This window comes from Onychomys torridus, chromosome 5, assembly GCF_903995425.1.
Source record: "Onychomys torridus chromosome 5, mOncTor1.1, whole genome shotgun sequence".
NCBI lineage: Eukaryota > Metazoa > Chordata > Mammalia > Rodentia > Cricetidae > Onychomys > Onychomys torridus.
Window position 1 is genome coordinate 8981292 of NC_050447.1, and position 19057 is coordinate 9000348.

The 19057-nt window shown below is 38.0% G+C and overlaps 1 protein-coding gene across 6 annotated transcripts in view; it reads left to right on the top strand.

Moving 5' to 3' along the window:
- The window catches only part of Inpp4b (inositol polyphosphate-4-phosphatase type II B), a 739919-nt gene that overhangs the window by 560335 nt on the left and 160527 nt on the right, over positions 1 to 19057 (top strand). For all 6 annotated transcript variants that reach the window (XM_036187401.1, XM_036187404.1, XM_036187402.1 and 3 more), the window contains 2 exons: positions 18330 to 18460; positions 18827 to 18931. In XM_036187401.1, coding sequence (XP_036043294.1) covers positions 18330 to 18460; positions 18827 to 18931 — 236 coding nt within the window. The remainder of the gene's footprint in view (positions 1 to 18329; positions 18461 to 18826; positions 18932 to 19057) is intronic.

Below are 19057 nucleotides of genomic sequence, written 5' to 3' on the forward strand. Positions count from 1 at the left end.
CTGTTCTAAAAGAACAAACAAACATAGCAATGAAATGACTGCTAATGACATTCTGCTGTACTCATGGATCAGTGCCTGGCTCAGCCATCATCAGAGCAACAGCAGATGGGAACAGATACTGGGTCGTACAGCCAGGCATTATGCAGAGTGAGAGAACTTGGAACACTCAGCCTTCATTTGGAAGTCTCCATCAAATCCCTGAGGAAGAAGAGGAAGAAAGAATGCAAAATCCAGAAAGGGATGGAGGACACCAAGAAAACAACCTCTAAATAAACATAATTAAAGCTCATATGAACTCGGAGACTGAGGCAGCATGCATAAAGCCTTCATAGTCTGTACCAGATCCTCTGTGTATATTATGGCTTCCAGTTTTGTGCTTTTATGGGATTCCTAAGTGTGCAAATGAGTGGGTCTCTGATTCTTATGCCTTCTCTTGGATTCTTTTCCTATTGTTTGTTTGTTTTCTCCAATTCCAAGATGTTACTTTTTCTTTAATCCCATCCTATCCTATTATATTATTATCCCTTAGAAGCTGGTTTGTTTTCTAGTGAGAGACAAAAGTAGAGTGGGTCTGGATAGGAGAGGAGTAGAAAGAAGACAAAACTTAATCAGGATATACTATGTGAGAAAAAAATCTGTTTTCAATAAAAGGAAGAAGAATCTGCTATCTTTGTAATACCAGTTCTTTCATCAGGAGGGTGGTCATGTAATATCTTCTCTCTCTTTTGAAAAATATTCTTAATTCTTTGAGAATGTTGTACAATGTATTTTGATGACATTCATCCTAATAAACTCCCTTATCTCCTAAATCTAGCACTACCTCCCTACTCCTCCAAATTTGCTTCCTTTTCATTTCTTTAAGTTCAATAGCACATGGGTTCCAATTTGTGCCATCCACATACTTCTGGGTGTGGCACCATCCAATGGAGTGTAGTTGACCTGCCAGGAGCAATATCTTTACAGAAAACTGATTATGCTTCCCCTAGAAGCCATCATCTCTTGGTGGATTCTCAGGATTGAGGGTTTATTAATCCCTTCCTGCTCCATGCTAGAATGTTGACCAGCTTGATCTTGTCCAGGCAACCACAGCTGCTGTGAGTTCATGAGTGCATCAGTTCCGTCATGTCCAGAAGATACTGTTTCACTCCAATCCTCCCCAAATCTTGCACTTACATTCTTTCTGCACCATTTTCTAGGGTAACTGTCTCTTCTAGGGCAACTGTCTCTGAGCCTTTGGGAGGGCATTGTGTAGCACAATCCTAATTAATCTTAATAATAGAAACCTGGAGTCAGGTACCCGGGTAAAAGCTGAAAGATCAGAGAAGTAAAGAAGCAGCCATAGTCACCTCTTAACCTCTCTAACTCCTCAGACCAAAAGGGTCCAAGATCCTGTTTATACCCTGCCTTATCACTTCCTCTCTCTGCCTAGTCATATTACTTCTTATCTCCTGGCTGTACAGATCTCTAGACCTCTATGGTTAACTAATGGCTAGCTCCACCCTCTGATCTTCAGGCAAGCTTTATTTGTCAGAACACAAACAAAATATTACAGCAATCTTGAGATAGAGATGGCCCATTGGTGGCTGAGCTTATTCTCTGCACTTCGACCAATGTAACTTCTGTGTTAATCACCATCTGCTGCACAAAGGAGATTCTCTGATGAGGTCTGAGAGCAACATTAATCCCAGTTCACGACAGAGCCAGCCCGTCGAATTCCTAGCAACTGCTGGAGCTGCAGGAGATTGTGGAACTTCCCAGCTCCACAGCATCTTTTATTTATTCTAATAGACATCTATAGTTTCATTGATACAGTTTTTTGTTAATGTATTTTATTTTTAGTGTTCATTAAAAAGCATTTCTATGGGTGTCTCCCTCCTATCTCATTAAATTATTTTATCTTTATCTTCACTGTTTAAACTTCCATCTTGTGTGGATCACATGTAGCTTTTTTTTTCCTATTCTGTTTGTTTAAATTAAGAAATGGTTAAAACTATGACTTGTAATGACTATTTCTTAGATCACATACATACTCTGCCACCTGTGAGATTTATGATGACATTTTACTATTTCCAAAGCATCAACTTTAGTTTTATTTCATCCTTTGTCCAAATTATATTTAGAAAAATTTGTTCCTTTTCTATAACCTCATGAAGATACCAGTGTTTATTTTCAGTTAGCTTAAGATTTGTTTTGTTTTTCTCAAGACAGGGTTTCTCTGTGTTGCTTTGTGCCTTTCCTGGAACTCACTCTGTAGCCCAGGCTTGCCTTTAACTCACAGAGATCTGCCTCTGCCTCCCAAGTGCTGGGATTAAAGGCGTGCGCCGCCACCGTCCCACAAGCTTAAGTATTTTAAGTTGCTTCTGACTTCATATCTATTGTCCTTTTTACATACTTACACTTTTTCCCTACTTTTTCATGAATATCTGAAAGTAAACTCTACTTTGTATCTAAGATGTAGAAAAATATGATCAGTCTTTTAATTGACATAATAGTAACATTGACACTATATTAATGATATTGTTCCCATCTCTGTTGTTGTTGATTTCTGTTGCTCGATTTTCAAAAGTCTAAAGTGTTTTATGATGAAAAAAAATCCATTGGTAAGGTTTGCCAATGACTCAGAATGAACATCCTTTATCCTTTGTATGTCTGCCCTCTCAGCAGAATTTTCTTAGAAACAGTCTTACATCCTCTCCTGGTAGTTTATTTAAGCCACCGTGCCTTCTGGTTCTCCCAGAAGTTCCTTCATCTGAGCCCTACAGGATGGTCCTGCTTTCCTGCTTAGGGCTAGGCCACTGATCTCTCCTGCTTTCTCTGCTCTCTGATGCTGTAGCTTTCTAAACCTTGTAGCTCACTCCAGATCCTCCTCTGATTGCTAGCTGAACACTTGTACCTGTATGAGTTGTTGCAGCTGCCCACCGTTGCTAAAGCTTAACTCATTGATTTTTTTTTTCAAAATCATTCTTAGCCAGTCCCTGTCTCAAAAAATCAAAACATCCTTTCCAAACCTAATAGTATATCTTACTAAATTTACCCCAAATCAACTCCAATTTCTGATTGTTCTTGTTTTACAATTTCTCACAAACCCATGGCATTTTTCTCCCCTCATTTGCTCTGGCTGAACCCCACTATTCTGTTCCTGTGATAGTTCAGTTATAGCTTTTGTTTGCCCACAGCCTTAACTTTTTCATCAAACCCTTGAATCACATTGCAGGCTCATACAGTTTAATTGAAATATTTCTAAAATGCAGGTTGCAATGAGCACTTTTTTGAGATAGATTTGTTTTTTAGCCCTTTGAGAACTGTACCAGAATTACATGCTAGGATGCACTGAGGAGACGAATTTCTCCTTATAGTGTTCAGAGTTACACTGTTCTTTTTAGAAGTTTAAATGTTTTGATGATAATAATTAGACATAGGGGGTTTGGTACTACTCACAAGCAAATTACTTATGTGATCTAGTATAACTAGAGAACGAAGGAGAAGTATACTGTGGGGTGATTTGATGAGAAGGAAAGAAATACGTTACAAACAACGTGTGTGTGTGTGTGTGTGTGTGTGTGTGTGTGTGTGTGTGTGTGTGTGTTTATAGTTTTTCTAGCATGGTTGAGTGCAGGATAAGTTATATAGATCTTTTCAAACTACTAGCATAAAATTTTTATAGTCTGTTTTAATGTCACCACATATTTTCTTTATGTTGAATATTTTCTTTAGATTTCACATTATTTCAAAGTGTGCTAGGCTCAGTCTACATAATAGTTGTACCTATATGGTATAAGTTCCATGGAGACTATAAATATTGTATTAAGTCTAGTGTGGTATGCATGAATTTAGATGGGACCCCTGTGGATATGTGGTATTATCTTTATCAAAAAATATAAATTCTTATACCATAAAATGACATTTAAAACTCTTTTTTACTGTAAATGAACTCTATACTCGATGTAACTTTCCAGAAGAACATAATTCGATTGCATCAGTTTTTATCTCTTTTTTCTATGATCCCTTTCCTGTTTACAATTTGTAGTTAGAGTTTTCCTGCCTGGCCCAGTCAGAACAAATCTCTCTTACCCGCCAGTCCCACAGTCACTCAGACCCAACCAAGAAAGCACACAGAAACTTACATTGTTTAGAAACTGTATGGCCGTGGCAGGCTTCTTGTTATCTACTTCTTCTCTCTTAAATTAACCCATTTCTGTTAGTCTATACTTTGCCACATGGCTTGTGGCTTACCAGTGTCTTTACATGTTGCTTTTCATGGCGGTGGCTGGCGGTGTCTCTCTCCAACCTTCTACTTCCCAGAATTCTCTACTCTCTTGTCCCGCCTATACCTCCTGCCTGGCCACTGGCCAATCAGAACTTCATTTACACAGAGCGATATCCACAGCACTTTCCCTTTTCTTTTTTTTTTAAGGAAGGTTTTAACTTTTACATAGTACAATTACATATAACAAAACAATTATCAAGCAAGAATTACAGTTACAATATTAAAGAAGATATCCTCATTAATTTAATGAACAGAGAGCAGAGAATCTTTCTAGTATATAGTGTGATGAAGTTGGAACTGAGGATGAGAATGTTTCATAAATGTGAGCGTGAAGCCACTCTTCAAATTTTATATCAAACAGAAATATATGATTTGTTATATAATGCAGAGAAAATTTATGAAGCAACACTGAAAAAATGAACTAAGTATTTGAGTGTAGAAAACTTAAACAGAGTTTGAAAACACACTTTATATGCAAAATTCCACTGGCTTCTGGGGAAGAATAGATAGACTTTGCTTGAGTATTTCAGTTTCCAAAATTGAACATGTGTATGATGATAAATCATATTAATGACAATCATGTGGTTTATTTGTCAGTAAATACTTCAGTTTTTTTCTTTTTAAATGATAAAATTTGCTTCAATAAAACTTGTAAGCACTATGAAGACATATCATTCATTCATTACAGTAGTAGTTGATGTTCAATGAATCCTTGTAATTTTACTTAAATTTCTTATTGCAGAAATTCTTACCTCAATACTATAATTATTTACAGTTTGCCAGTGAGGTTCAGAGATCTGAAATACTTTTTAATGATCACAAACTGGGAGCTTTTCATTACCTATTTACTATTTTTAAATTTTATTTGAAAATTTCATGCATGTATATAAAATATTTTATTTAAACCTTCCTTGAAATTACATACCAAGTCCTCCTCAAATACCTTCCCAATCTTCCTCTGCTACTTCCTCACAATTTCATTTCACTTTGTTTATAGAAGTCACTGAATGCTCTTAGTGCTGCCTATATGTACCTGGGTGTAGGACTATCCACTGGACACAGCTGACCTCTCAGTGCCCACATCCACTGGAACACAGCTGGCCTCTCAGTGACCACATCATCCACTGGAACACAGCTGGCCTCTCAGTGACCACATCCACTGGAACACAGCTGGCCTCTCAGTGACCATATCCTTAGAGAAATTGTCAGCATTTCTCAGATAGGGATGGGATTTTATACATTCTATCCCCTTTCGTTTTGGGAATTTGACTTACTCAGTAATATTCAGGTCTTATGCATGTAGCCACAGACACTATGAGTACATTAGACAAGGACCCTGCAAATGCAATTTTGCTGCAGACCTCTACAGCCTGTAGCTCATACCATCTTTCTTCCACGTCTGTCTCCTATGATGATTCCTGAGCTTTGTGGGGAAAGGTATGGTATTTAGAGCTGACCATTCCATGTACTCATCCTCTATACATTGATAAGCTATAGGTTATTGTATTAACCTTCTACAAACAGAAGATTTTCTGATGAGGATTGAGAGATGCACTAATCTATGTGAATAATTATAAAAACTTAGGGAGGGCTGTTTCATGCTATGTCCATTTAGCAGAATAACGTCTGGGAACATCGAGATCATGACAGGAAGAAGTGCAGAAATGACCGGCCACACTATTGAACTGTAGACCAGTGGCTGTGAAGCCCCCATGGGACTGGACTAGGCCCTCTGGATATGGAAGATGGTTGTTTGGCTTGAACTGTTTGGAGAGCACCCAGACAGGGGGATCAGGATCTGTTCCTGATGCATGGGCAGGCTTTTGAGAATCCAGTGCCTGTGTTGTGGCACCTTGTGCAGCCTCTGTGCAGTGGGAAGGGGCTTGGACCTGCCAAGGCTCAGTGTGCTAGGCTCTGCTGATTCCCTATGGGAGACCTTGATTTGGGGGATGTGGGGATATGGGGTGGCTTGGGAGGGAGGGCTGGCAGATGGGAGGAGAGAGGGGGTGGGATCTGTGGGTGGTATGTAAAGTGAGTAGAAATTTTCTTAATAAAGAAAAAATGAAAAAAAAAGAAAGAAAACAGTACTAGATTCTCCCCTGTGTCCTAGAACCTAAACAGCCAAGCATTTGGGCTCAATTAACAGACCAGACATAATACTGTCTTTTGGAGCATAACTTAAATCCAGTAAGGAAGTGATCAGTTACTCCACTAACATTTGTACCACTGTTGCAGCAGTGGTCCTATCTTGCCAGGCCAGTCATTATTGCTACTCACAGGTATCACAGAAAGATTGTTGATGACTTTTTTTTTTCTCCCAGTAGCATGCACAGAACTTTCTAACAGTACCAGATCTTGCCAGTACAAATGAGTCTTCCAGGTTGATAGCAGCTTGATTTTTCCATGTGCTATCATCAAACCCTTGAATCACATGGGCAGATGCTGTGTGCCATTAAGCATGTCTTCAGAACATGGTCTTACTATCAAATTCTGGAGCATAATCAAGAGAATTAATAATAGCCTAGAATACTGAGGAGTGATGTCTATGAAACCTATTGACCCAAAACTCAACATTTTTAATTTTCATATTTTATTCATGAATTATGATGATTGTATCTACAAGGATATAAATTATAAATCTGTTTATTTAGGATAATCTATTATTATATATAAAAAAGATCATTGACAAGTACTTGTAGACTCCAATCTTTGAAATAATATTTGCTGTAAAGAAATATATTAGAGGTACATAGTCTACATATTCACATAAATATTTTCATATTTTTTCGTGACTTTCTAAGTGATAGAGCTCTTCCGAGAGAAGATAGTCTTTTTATCTTTCCCCTTATTTTAAATTACTTTGTCATTTTAAAATGTATCATTTAAAAATGTTTAGCCAGGTGGTGGTGGTGCATGCCTTTAATCCCAGCACTTAGGAGGCAGAGGCAGGCAGATCTCTGTGAGTTCAAGGCCAACCTGGGCTACAGAGTGAGTTCCAGAAAAGGATACACAGAGAAACCTTGTCTCAAAAAAAAAAAAAAAACAAAAAAAAACCCACAAATAAATAAATAAATGTTTATTTCCCAAAGATAGAACCATAGAAAAAAATTTTAAAACTAAACTACACATTAAAATCCTAAATGAAAGTCAGATTTAGTCAGGTAAATAAATAAAATAAAAATAACATCACTTATGAATAGAGTCATTGAGTTTTGCAAAATTACTTTGCTTATTTAATTATTATAATAAATTTTTAAGATGAATTTACATACCCCCCCCTCAAAAGCATGTATTACCAGGAAAATCAAGCCTCTTTCCCACAGAGTGTGTAGTAACATAAGCTGGATCTTTGTAAATATAAGCTTGATTTTCTATTTACCTAAGTCTCCATCTTGTTAAATGTCTTGTTTTCTTCCACACAGCTGAAGCCTAAGCCTTTCAGAATGTCCTCTGAGCTGTACATACTTGAAAAAAGCAAAAGAGGAAAAAAAAAGGTGAAAACCTCTACTGACTTCAAAGGAACATGCCTTAGAGTGCCAGGCAGTCAGGCGTGAGCTACTCTTCTTAGGTAGTATACTTAGCAAGTCAACCCCAAACTGATGAGTTTCATAGATGGTGTGCAGATTTCCAAGCACCTCTGTTCACGTATTTTCTTTGTTTCCTTGTTTGCTCTCATTGTGGATACTACAACCCTAAGGATCCAGAGGGATGAATTAATAGCACCACATTCTGATTCTGTTGTGGGCTCGTCCCTGACAAATCCCACTTCTCTGCTCACTTTTCTTTATGTTATGCTGTTGCACGGTGGTATGTTATTCATCATGCGAGTGCCTTTGACCTACCAACTCCTGGCAGAGAGGGCAGATGCTGTGTGCCATTAAGTTCATTGTTGTGAATTCTTGGAATCCTTTAACGAGAGGTCCTGTGGAGTGTTTGGTGTCATCAAGCTGGCAACAAAATGTGGGTTTTATTTTACTGTTCAGATATTAAAATACCCTCACAGGAAAGAATGGGCTGAAATTCATCTAGAAGGATGCTTTGTTCTGTTGTGTGCAGATTCGGTCCTGTTGTGATTGTTTTTATCTTATTTTTTTATTTGCTCTTTTGAGGTACTGTGGATTAAACTCAGAATTTCCCCATGCCAAGCAAGCATTCTGTCATTGAGCTACAGCTACAGCATTTTTTTATGCCAAGATTCTTTATTTAAAATTATGAGAGAGTGTCATAAACACTAAATTATATGTATTGAGCTGGCGAGATGGTTCACCAGTAAGAGGCACTTACTGCTGCTACAGCTGATGACCTGGTTTGATCCCTGGGTCTCTGTGGAGGAAAGGTAGAGGCAACTCCTGCAAGTTGTCCTCTGACTTTGACATTTGCACAGTAATGGTGAATAGCCAGCTGTGTGACATTTCTAAATTTCAATTTCTCCCAAGTGCAAAAAAACCCTAAGTAATATGCATACATGTGCACAATGATCAATAAATGACATATATCTGGTACATAAACACATGTGTCTTTAATATATTGAGATTCCTTGCATTGATATAATAAATAATGGACACAGCAGCCACATGATGTATATAGCAAATTTATTATTATTCTTTCTTATCACAATGGAAAGTCGGTAGTTTTTGAGGCACAAAATTGAGCATGTAATATGTGTCTATGTGTACCTCTAGGATTAATACTGTACCACACACCATTGGCAGCATATATATACTGTGTCAAAAACTCCCAGTGATAAAAAAAAATGGATGGAACTCACTTTCTGTCCACCATGCTGGGGTGTTGGAGCAGAGATACTGATTTAGAAATAGCAATAAGACTTCAGATTCATTAGGGTCTCAGGTCTTCTGAAATATAAAAATAAGAACACTTCAAATATTCTGTTGATACTTCTGAGCATTAGTGCTACTTCTATTATATATGAAGTTAGTTATAATGTTGCCTTTTTTTCTTAGAAAACTCAAAATTGTTAATAGAGGCCAGTATGATTATATTTGGAAAATTTGAAGGCTGGGTAGAGATCAAATGTGTTGCCTTAAACTTTTAACCAGAAGCAGATATACTTATGAACTTCAAATCTTTAAGGAGCTTTGTCAAGGATGACTCAAGCATTCTTGCCTGAATGTTTATAAGGCTAATTCATTGCTATAGGAACTAGTGAGTGAGCTCCAAGAGGCTATTCTTTGTGGCCCAGATAAATGATACCTAACCACATTTATTACTCTTAGCTTCATTTGCTGTGAGATAGAAAAGCACAGCTAATTGTAGTTTTTAATCATAGGTATATCTTTAGCATTGTGGTATCAGGTATTAGGGTCTCAGGAATTCTACAATATAAAAAAAAGGACACCTCAAATTTGCTGATGATACTTCTGGAATTTTCATGTCAAACTATCTCTAATAAATATAAAAGTAGTCAATATTATATTTTTCCTGAGAAAAATTAAAGTTGTTTGTGGCAGCCAGTGTGACAGCCCCAGACTGTCTTCTGACTCAAAGGAGTACTGTGACAAGCTCTATAAAAGGGCCTGTGGGATGCAGTGGGCAGTTTCAAGGACCTCTTGAAGCCTCTGCCTCCTACTGACTCCCTGACTCTTTACCTACTCTAACATTAAAACTGCACTATCCAGTACTTGCAACCTGTGGCTATTTAACCTTGTTTAAAATTTTTGCAATTAAATAAAATTAAAATTTTATGTTAATCCCCTGGGTATATGTCAGTTTTGCCATATCTACTTGAGGCTAGTAGCAGTCAAGTTAGACTGCACAGATATTACAGAGTTTGGTTTGATAGAACAGATCCAAGATACTTAGCAGTTGAATCTGTATGTTTTTATTTTTAAATTTGTAATATAATCACAACATTCCTCTCTTCCCCTTTCTCCTTGCAAACCCTCCCAGATAACTGTCTCTGCCTTTTATCAAATTCATGGCCTCCTTTTTCATTAATTATTGTTATATGCATATATGTATACACATATACATATTTAATATTAAACAAACCTGCTCTGTCTATATAGTGTTAACTCATGTGTATGTTTTCAGGCTGACAATTTGCTATTGGGAACCAGGTGATGTGCTCTGCCCTGTAGAAATAAGAGCTAGAATAACACGGCACCCTTTCCTTCTGTCCACTGGAGCAAAGGACAACGTCATTCTCTTCATTCTTCAGCTATTCCACTTACATTTTTCCTAGACTGGTAGATTCAAGATGAGAGAAGAGAGGGAGGGAGAGAGGGAAGGAGGGAAGAAGGGAAGGAAGGAGGGAGGGAGGAAGGGAGGGAGGAAGAGAGGGAGGAAGGGAGGGAGGGAGAGGAGGCCCATGGCAGAAAACACTTATTTCCCTCAAGGTGGCCAGAAAAACAAAGGGATGAGGAAAGATCCAGGGTTCCCTTTAAAAATTTGACCCCAGTGATCTAACTTTCTCCTGCTAAGCCTCATTTCCTAGCTATCCCAACCGTCTCCCAATGTCTCCTCCATGACTGGTGACTACACTTTTAACACTTAGGCTTGGTGCTAAATTTAATATTTCAGTCACTGCAGGTTAGAATAGTAGTTAAAAGCATAGGCTCTGTTTCAGTTGACTGTTGCTGTAACCCTACAGCCTCAGTGTACAGGAGGTACACTTTGAGGTAGTTAAGAGACCACGAGGCCATTACCATATTAATAGCCCTCATCAACCCTGGCCAATGTCCATGTAAACAGGAGAAATCTGGGCATAAAGAAGAAAGAAAGAATATGTGCACAGAGTAAAGGCAATGATATGGTTTAACAGAGATAATGATCCATAAGGCATCAGGGAACCCAAACTGCTGATACCTTGATCTTGTATTTGTAGCCTTCCAAAGTCTCTACAACCACACTCCCATCAAAAAGCTAGAGTATAGTATTTGTTACACAGCTCTAGGTAGCCTTTATCAGGTCTAAAGCCAAACTGTTTGGGATCAATACCAGATCAACTTCGCACAGGCAGGTGACAACAGTTGGCTTACTTGACTTCTCTGGGTCTCAGTTTCCCCATTTGTAAAATAATAATGACAATGATGATAACTGTACCTTCATCAACAGGTTATAGATAATGAAAGAAGGAATGTGCCAGGTGCTCAGAGCAATACCAGGCACAGACAGGTTTGATAGATACATAGCAGTAACATATTTTTCTGTGTGGTTGGATTTTCCAGCAGTTGATATGGCCAAGACTATGCATCAAATGCACTTTGGAGAATATTTGAAGCAGCTTCTTTTGGAGTTGGACAGTATTCAAATGAGTCCCCCACATAGATACTTTCTTAGAAAAATAGTTCTCACTAGGAAATAAGAGAAAGTGAGTAGACTTTATACTCATGAGCCCTGTTTACACATCCCAATTCTGCCTCCATCCTCAGTGGGGCACAGAGGATGTCACTTCACTTCTCAGTCATGTTCCTCCCCCTTGTTTAGAGTAGTTATTGCCCAAGAAATCTTCCAGGGATAGGAAAGGTTTGACACTGCTAATATGTCACATACTAGGCTAGCTGTGTGGCTCCTGGGCATTAACAGGTGCCCAATGCAGTTAAACCTCCCATTTCTTTAGTGCAACCGCACAACGGTGAATTCCAGGTCTTGTGGTAAGAATCAAATGATTAGATATATTTTACGCCAAGTTAACTCTGAATACCAAATAGAACAGCAAAGGAAGACTGCCAGAAAGGTCTTGATGTACTCACCAGCCAGCCAAATACAATGTAAACATCCGTAAAACCTCCTGGTTTGCACAGACCTTCCAAGACTTGCTGGGTAACACCTGCCCATGCAGCTATGGAATTTGAACCAATGATATCCAGAAATTCTTGTGTGTTCAGGAAGTGAGAAGAGTTAGGGTGTGAAGACAAAGCAAACTTCACCCCCTCCCTTGCTCTGTCCGTGTCTGTTTAGTTTGTGCTTTTCAGGACTCCTTAAAACAAATTAGCATGAGACAGAGGGATTGAGAGAAACCATCACACAACACAGTGTCCCAAGGATCGATCTGGCAGAACGTCAGCAGGGAGCTTCAGGTATTAAGAAGTAATTGCAGTTCATGTTTTGTGACTTCCAACAGTAACAGGAATGAGGCATTGTTTAGATGCAAACACCAATTCACCTTTATCAAGAGCAACAAATAGACTCCTAGCCCGGAACAAGGCATGCTGATTGCCCCTCATTTCTTCTAATGCAGTTGCCTAAAATTAAATTATAGAATCCTACTGTTTATCACATACAAACAGATTCTGTGATTACAACTAAATCCTGAAATAACTGTGTTCTAGCTCCCAGTCTTTGCATATAAATTGAAACCTTATTACGTGTAGAGAAACCACTTATTTTAATGTCAAGCGAAAATCGGAGTGAATGACCACTCAGAAGGTTCCATCATTGTCTGTAAAATGGTAGCTCATCAATTACAGCATTAACCACACAGTCATTTACAAAGTGCGTGCTAAAAAAAGAAACCTGCAGTTTATGGATGGAATTGTCACCCCTCTCTCGGCTAAAGCCATTTTCCTCGTGGGTTGCATGTACTGTGAAACCTGACAGCTAGTTAAACTTCGCTGGCTTTGTGCTGTCAACCAACCACTTTAGGAAATTGAAGCCACCCACCAATCATTTATGTGCTCTCTTCTTCACTGGCCATTTAGTACTTCATTTTTGTCCCTCACAGATAATTTTTGTGACTTCTTTTGGGTTTGATTTAAGGTCTAATTGTGCTTAATGAATGAAAACAGCTTGGCTGTTAAACTTTCCACCCATGCATACCCACGTGTAGTTTCATTATATTCTAACTACCAAAGTGTTCCGTTCCAATTATACAGCTATTTTTATTCCACAAAATAGTTTTATAGAGCTCATTGTGGCGAAAATATTTCTATTTACTTCAATAATAACAATTTAAAATACCGGGTTACTGTCTCTATTACTCAGTCACAGTCTTTGGTATATAAATTTTTGTCAAGCTCTTTGGTCTGACTACATTCTTATAACTGAATTAACATTAGTCTCAGATACTTGTTGCAATAATTACTTTTAATAATTTCTGGGATATTTTTAAATTTATGAGCCCATTTAAAATTGTAATTGTGGATACACCCTTTTAATATAAATGTGTCTACATGTGGTGTCTTGATTTGAGAATTAAAGAAATTCCCTGTGCATGTAAAGGCCCATAGACAGGTTAGACATCTCTATAGTGATTTTTACTTTGAAGAGTAAATTTGTGAAATTCAGTTTGAAGCAAATATTTGTGAAATGAATAATGAGGAATAAAAGTCCATTGGAGGGGCTGAACTATTTATATTCTAGATGTTTCTCTCTTGATTCCCCCATTTTCATCATCAATCTTTTCCTACCACCCTTGGCCTCTTATGTATCATGCAGAGAGAAATGTAGTATATGTTATCAAATTACTGCTTAGTTATTACTGCTATGGTTCTTTGGATAAAATATATATATTATAAGATATATTTCTATAAGACTCACATACTACTTTACATATATATCATATTATATGCACATACATGTTCAAATATACGTATATTTGTATGATTTACAATAAAGATTTGACATATAGTATTATGGTAAGTGACAGTTTCTCAATGGCTGTCACTCACAGGATCATAGTGTGTGTGAGCCATGTTGGAATCCCCCCGCCTGCAAGCTGTTCCCTCCCACTAGTCTTAAAATTTTGTTCAGTTGTCCTTAAACTTTATTTCTTTATTTTAGCAGCAGACACACCCAACTCACTGCAATATTACTGTACATTGAAATAAAATATAAATGGAACATCTTCATGCGAGGAGATGGTAGGTGAAGGTGAAGGGCTAGAATCTGTCCATACACTTGGCCTCCTTGGTTTAGTGTCTTCCTCCATTGCTCTATTCACAGTAGCCCTGAGGTATAAGGGGCATAGTTTTGACACCATTTACCAATTGAGTACTCATGCAAATTTCATGCATTATGGATAAAACATAGAAATCAGGTTTGGCTGTTTTTCATGCATATTCTCAAGACTCATTCTATGTTCAGTTATTTGCCTTCACTCTTCACAGCCATGTTTCATTTTTAAATCTCTTTTCTCTGTATTATTCAGTGGCTTGTGTTTTCACATGGGGCAGGGATACTGTTAGTCTGTGTGTGGAAGGTTCAGGGGACCATGATAACTTGTCAGGAACTACACACCCACTGCCAGGGAAAACAGGTGTTTTTGAAATAGTTAGATAAGGTGATACAAAAGCAGACACACAGACAGTAGATTCTTCCTAAAGTTATTGCTGTGATCTGTCACAGTTATTCATTGAGTAGGAAGAATGTCACACTTGGCACATTAGATGGCCAACTTCCCCTCAACCCCATAATTCCTTTCTATTTCATGTCTCCCACATTTTCTTTTTCTTTTTTTTAAATTGCATCATCACCCACTGCTTCCAACTAGTGCTGTCTACATGCTCCCAGATGTGGGCCATATGCTGGAGCATAAGCAATCTAAAAGGGCCAGACCCTTGGAGATGCAGCCAGTTGTCAATAGCTTCTCAGCTAGAGCATGGGGCTCCTGAGCTACTCTCTGGCCCTGTAGGAATGTTGACTGGCTGGATCTGGTGCAGGTTTTGTGTAGGCGCTCACAAATGTTGCAAGTTCATGTGTGCAGTGGCACCATCGTGTATGGAACTACCACTTCACAGCAGCCTTCCAGGACCCTGGGATTTTAGAGTCTTCCTGCCCCCTTGGCTGGAATATGGATCCTACCCTGGAATCTTTAGATTGTGTGTTTAACTTGGAATACCTGTAGAAGACAGAAAGTAGAAACCTTAATACTGTGTGTGATGTAAGTTGTGTATAGATTGGAAAGGTTTATTTAAATTTTATTTCTGTGAATTAAGGATAGATTTACATAATTCATGTCCTTTGTCATTTTCTTCAAAGACTTAGTAAAAATGTGTCATTGTTTAATGACAGCAGTAACATAAGGTTGCTGTGATATCCATGAAGGGGCTTAGAGAGCTGAGGACACAGGTCCTACAGAACAGGACACTGTTACTCATTTGGTTACATTTTACATAATTCCATTTACTTTGCACTGCTAAATGTTAGAAGGAAAAATTCCCACAGTGTAATTTATTCCATGTCCAGTTTTTTGCTTCTTAATCTTTTTTGATATTATAGTTTAATTAAAACCTTTTCCATTCCCTTTCCCCCACTAATCCCTCCTATCTATACCTCCTAACTCTCCTTCAAATTCATGGCCTCTTTTCCCCTAATTGCTGTTGTATACATGTATGTGTATGTATATACATACTCCTAACTATAACCCATTCAAATGTATAATTTTGCCCATATTATGACTTAGGGCTGGCCATTTGTCACTGGGCAACCAATTGTCGTGCTCTTCCCCAGGAGAGTCACCTCTCCCACCCCACCTTTCCTAAATTGCCCATAGTTCTTTGTGTAGCATTGAGGCCCTATGGGATTTTCTCCATTCTATTTGACATGTTCATATTCTTTATAGTATGTAGACATCCACAAATGTAGTTCTGGAGGTGAATAAGCCAGGTTATAAATCCCATTCTTTCCATATTTGTTCATTAAGTACACTTTGTTTGTTTGACATTTGCTTTTCATTTGATTGTGTTTCTTTGTACAATACATGAATGTATGATGTGAGGCAAGTGTGGATACAGAGATGTAGTCTGTAGCTTTATGACTTTAGGACCAGAGATTACCCAATGCTGCTTAGTGGTTCACCCTTGGATCTCCCTCAGCTTGCTTAGAGATGGTGGGAGGGCTCTCCCATATCAATCATCAATCAAAACACTCTTTCATAGACATGGCCATCTGCCAATCTGATCAAGGCAGTGCTTCCTCTTCCTACCTCAACAATTGTTCTTGAACTTGTAATAGAGGGAAGACATTGTCTTATATGCTAATAGAATCTATGAAAATTGTGTGTTTATGTGTTGAGCAAAGAGTTGCTAGTCCTTGGCTCAGTTGATTGGCTTTTCTGTATTTGCTGAATTCACGTACTTATTCATGTTTGGCCTTGACCTCTTGCTCAATAGTGAGCCCAATACTGTCAACATTGTCACCTTATCTTCCCGTACCACTAGATATATCAACTCCCCTTGAGAAAAAGGTCAGTATACTCCAAATGACTTCTGTCATGGTAGGATCCTCAGCAGTGTGGCCACCCATCTCTTCTTATAGGCAACAAGCAATTTTGGGTTTCTTTCTTACCTATGAAAATTGCCTGTCCAGTGGCAATTTATCAGGAAACACATATAGGTAAAAGTGTAGAAAATTAATGTGGTACAGGATGATTCATAACTAATAGGTATAGCATGTGCTAGAAAAAAAAAAGGTGTTTGATGTTTTTCTCACTTAGCAATAAATTACAATATCAGACCATATAGAGGGTCACTCATTTCTGTTGCCAGTTAAACTCTGATTAATCTACCTTAATGTGTTGTTATAATTACTTTATTTCAATTATTTTTTAACCTTCTGGCAACTCAGTGCCCCATTGGCTGTTTCTGTGCTCTGGTTTCATCCTATGATTTGAACTTACTTTTCTCAATCTGAAGTCATCATATGTTGATGTTTCTGTGTGTACCTCTCAGTGTCGTCTCTTAAAATTATCAGTCCCATCTATCTATTTCTCTGTATAGACTGTGACATATTGGAGGAATGTAATAAATTTGATCCCATCTTCCATGGAATCCTGCCAGTTTATCTCAAGTCACTCCCCATAGAATACTCAACTTTTTTGACCATGGTTTGGGAAAACTTCTCATAGTCACTGGCATGCATAACCACATGGACTCATCCCACATGAAGTTCAGCAACATTGTTATATCCCCTCCTTTCTTCATCATGGAAACCTTTAGTTAGTATTTCTGATGATGACTTCAAGCCATCATAAATCACAAACACACGTCTATTAGTATTACTTAAAAATACTAAGTACTACTATTCGTACAGAGCTGTGTGTTTCTATCAAAGGCTGGAACTAATTAGGCTGATGAACCACACAGTTCTCTATCTCAGACCCAACCTTTGCTCTTAAGCTTGGCCTTCTGGAGCCTTCTGGAGTCACTTGCTTGTTTTGTCATTCATCTGGAATCAATTTGAACATCCTAGGATTTGAGGTCAGAGAACACAACTCTTCCATATTTAAACCTTCTCTCCACTATCTGCACTTCCCATTTTATTATAAGCGTTTTACTCTCATTTTCTACTAATTACTTCTCTAATGAATATTGTGTCATGAAAGATAATCTCTGGGAAAGCTGAGAATAAGATTAATGTTAGCAAAGACTGTAAAGCCTCAGATGAAAGATGGAGTGGACCTCATCACATTCCCATTGAAACAAAGCAAAGACAACAGCGAAGACCAGCAAACAAGTCATATTTGTATGTACCATCAATTATTCTAGCACTTAGAATTCCTACATAATAAAGATTATACATCTTCTGAATTTATTAGCTTGGTATTTAGCATGTTTCATGGGCAAAATAGCAAAGACAGTTCATTATTGCTGGTTAAATTAGCATCATGAAAATGTGGCCAGCAAAAGGTCATGGAAATAAGGAGCCATCCAACTAAGCAATGTGTCCAACCATTCATCACTATCACTTTTAAAAGGCAATCTGATTATTTAAATTAACTTGGCTAAAGGCTACAATTTGGATAAAAGTTAATAATTTAAACATAAATGGCAGGATTAGGTCTTTCTTTGGATAAAGCTGGGATAACATATATATGCATGCAGAGTATTGAAATTGTCCTCGAGAGAAGTGAATGCCAAGGAAACTGTACTAGAGTCTATAATCTGTGAGATTTCATCAAAAAAGTTTACTTTTTTGATATTTGTATTGTCTAAACTCCTTGCACTTTCATTTATTTAATTTTTATTTCAAGCTGGTAAACTCAGAGTTTCCTAAGAAGGATATTGAAACAATTTGTTATTCATTTGATAGCCCTAATTAATAGTTCTGATTGTTGAGACAAAGGAAAAAAATATGCTCTATTGTTTTCTATTCTTAACAGAAACCAGGAGTTAAAAGACCTTGGTGAGCTGTCCCCACACTGGGACAACCTACGGAAAAATGTCCTTACTCACTGTGATCAAATGGTGACTATGTACCAAGACATCCTGACAGAACTCAGCAAGGAAACAGGTAAGAAGCAGTGATGTCACTTTCCTGGACCAAATTATGTTTACTGATGCCCTCTGGGAACAAGGAGGAGAGTTGCTGCTGCAGAGATCAGGGAGCCGAAAGTTAAACTCTTTGTAGCTCTCTTATCTTGGCATAGAAAGCAAGGGAGAGTAAACTATGTTCCTCTGTGTTATGGTATTATTATAGTAATGTAACAATAAAGGAAAGGATTTTAAATTAATATATGTGAGGAAAGTGAAGGAATTAATGTTTTCCTTCCTAAAGTTCTTGTAACATCATCATTTCTGCCAAATATATCTTTAACACACACGTGTTTATGCATCTGTTTATTCATTTGCTAATCATTTCCAATCTTCATCCTTCTAGGGTCCTCTTTCAAATCCAGCAGCAGCAAAGGAGAGAAAACCTTAGAATTTGTTCCAATAAATCTACACTTGCAGCGGATGCAGGTGCACAGCCCCCACCTCAAAGGTATCTGATCCCCCAGGAGTGTCAAGCTGTGTCACCGGTGTGCCTGTTTATAGAGCCTGACCATGGCAGAGTCCATAATTAAGAGTTCGCTTAGCAGGAGGACAAAACAGCCCCAGCTGATGCTGG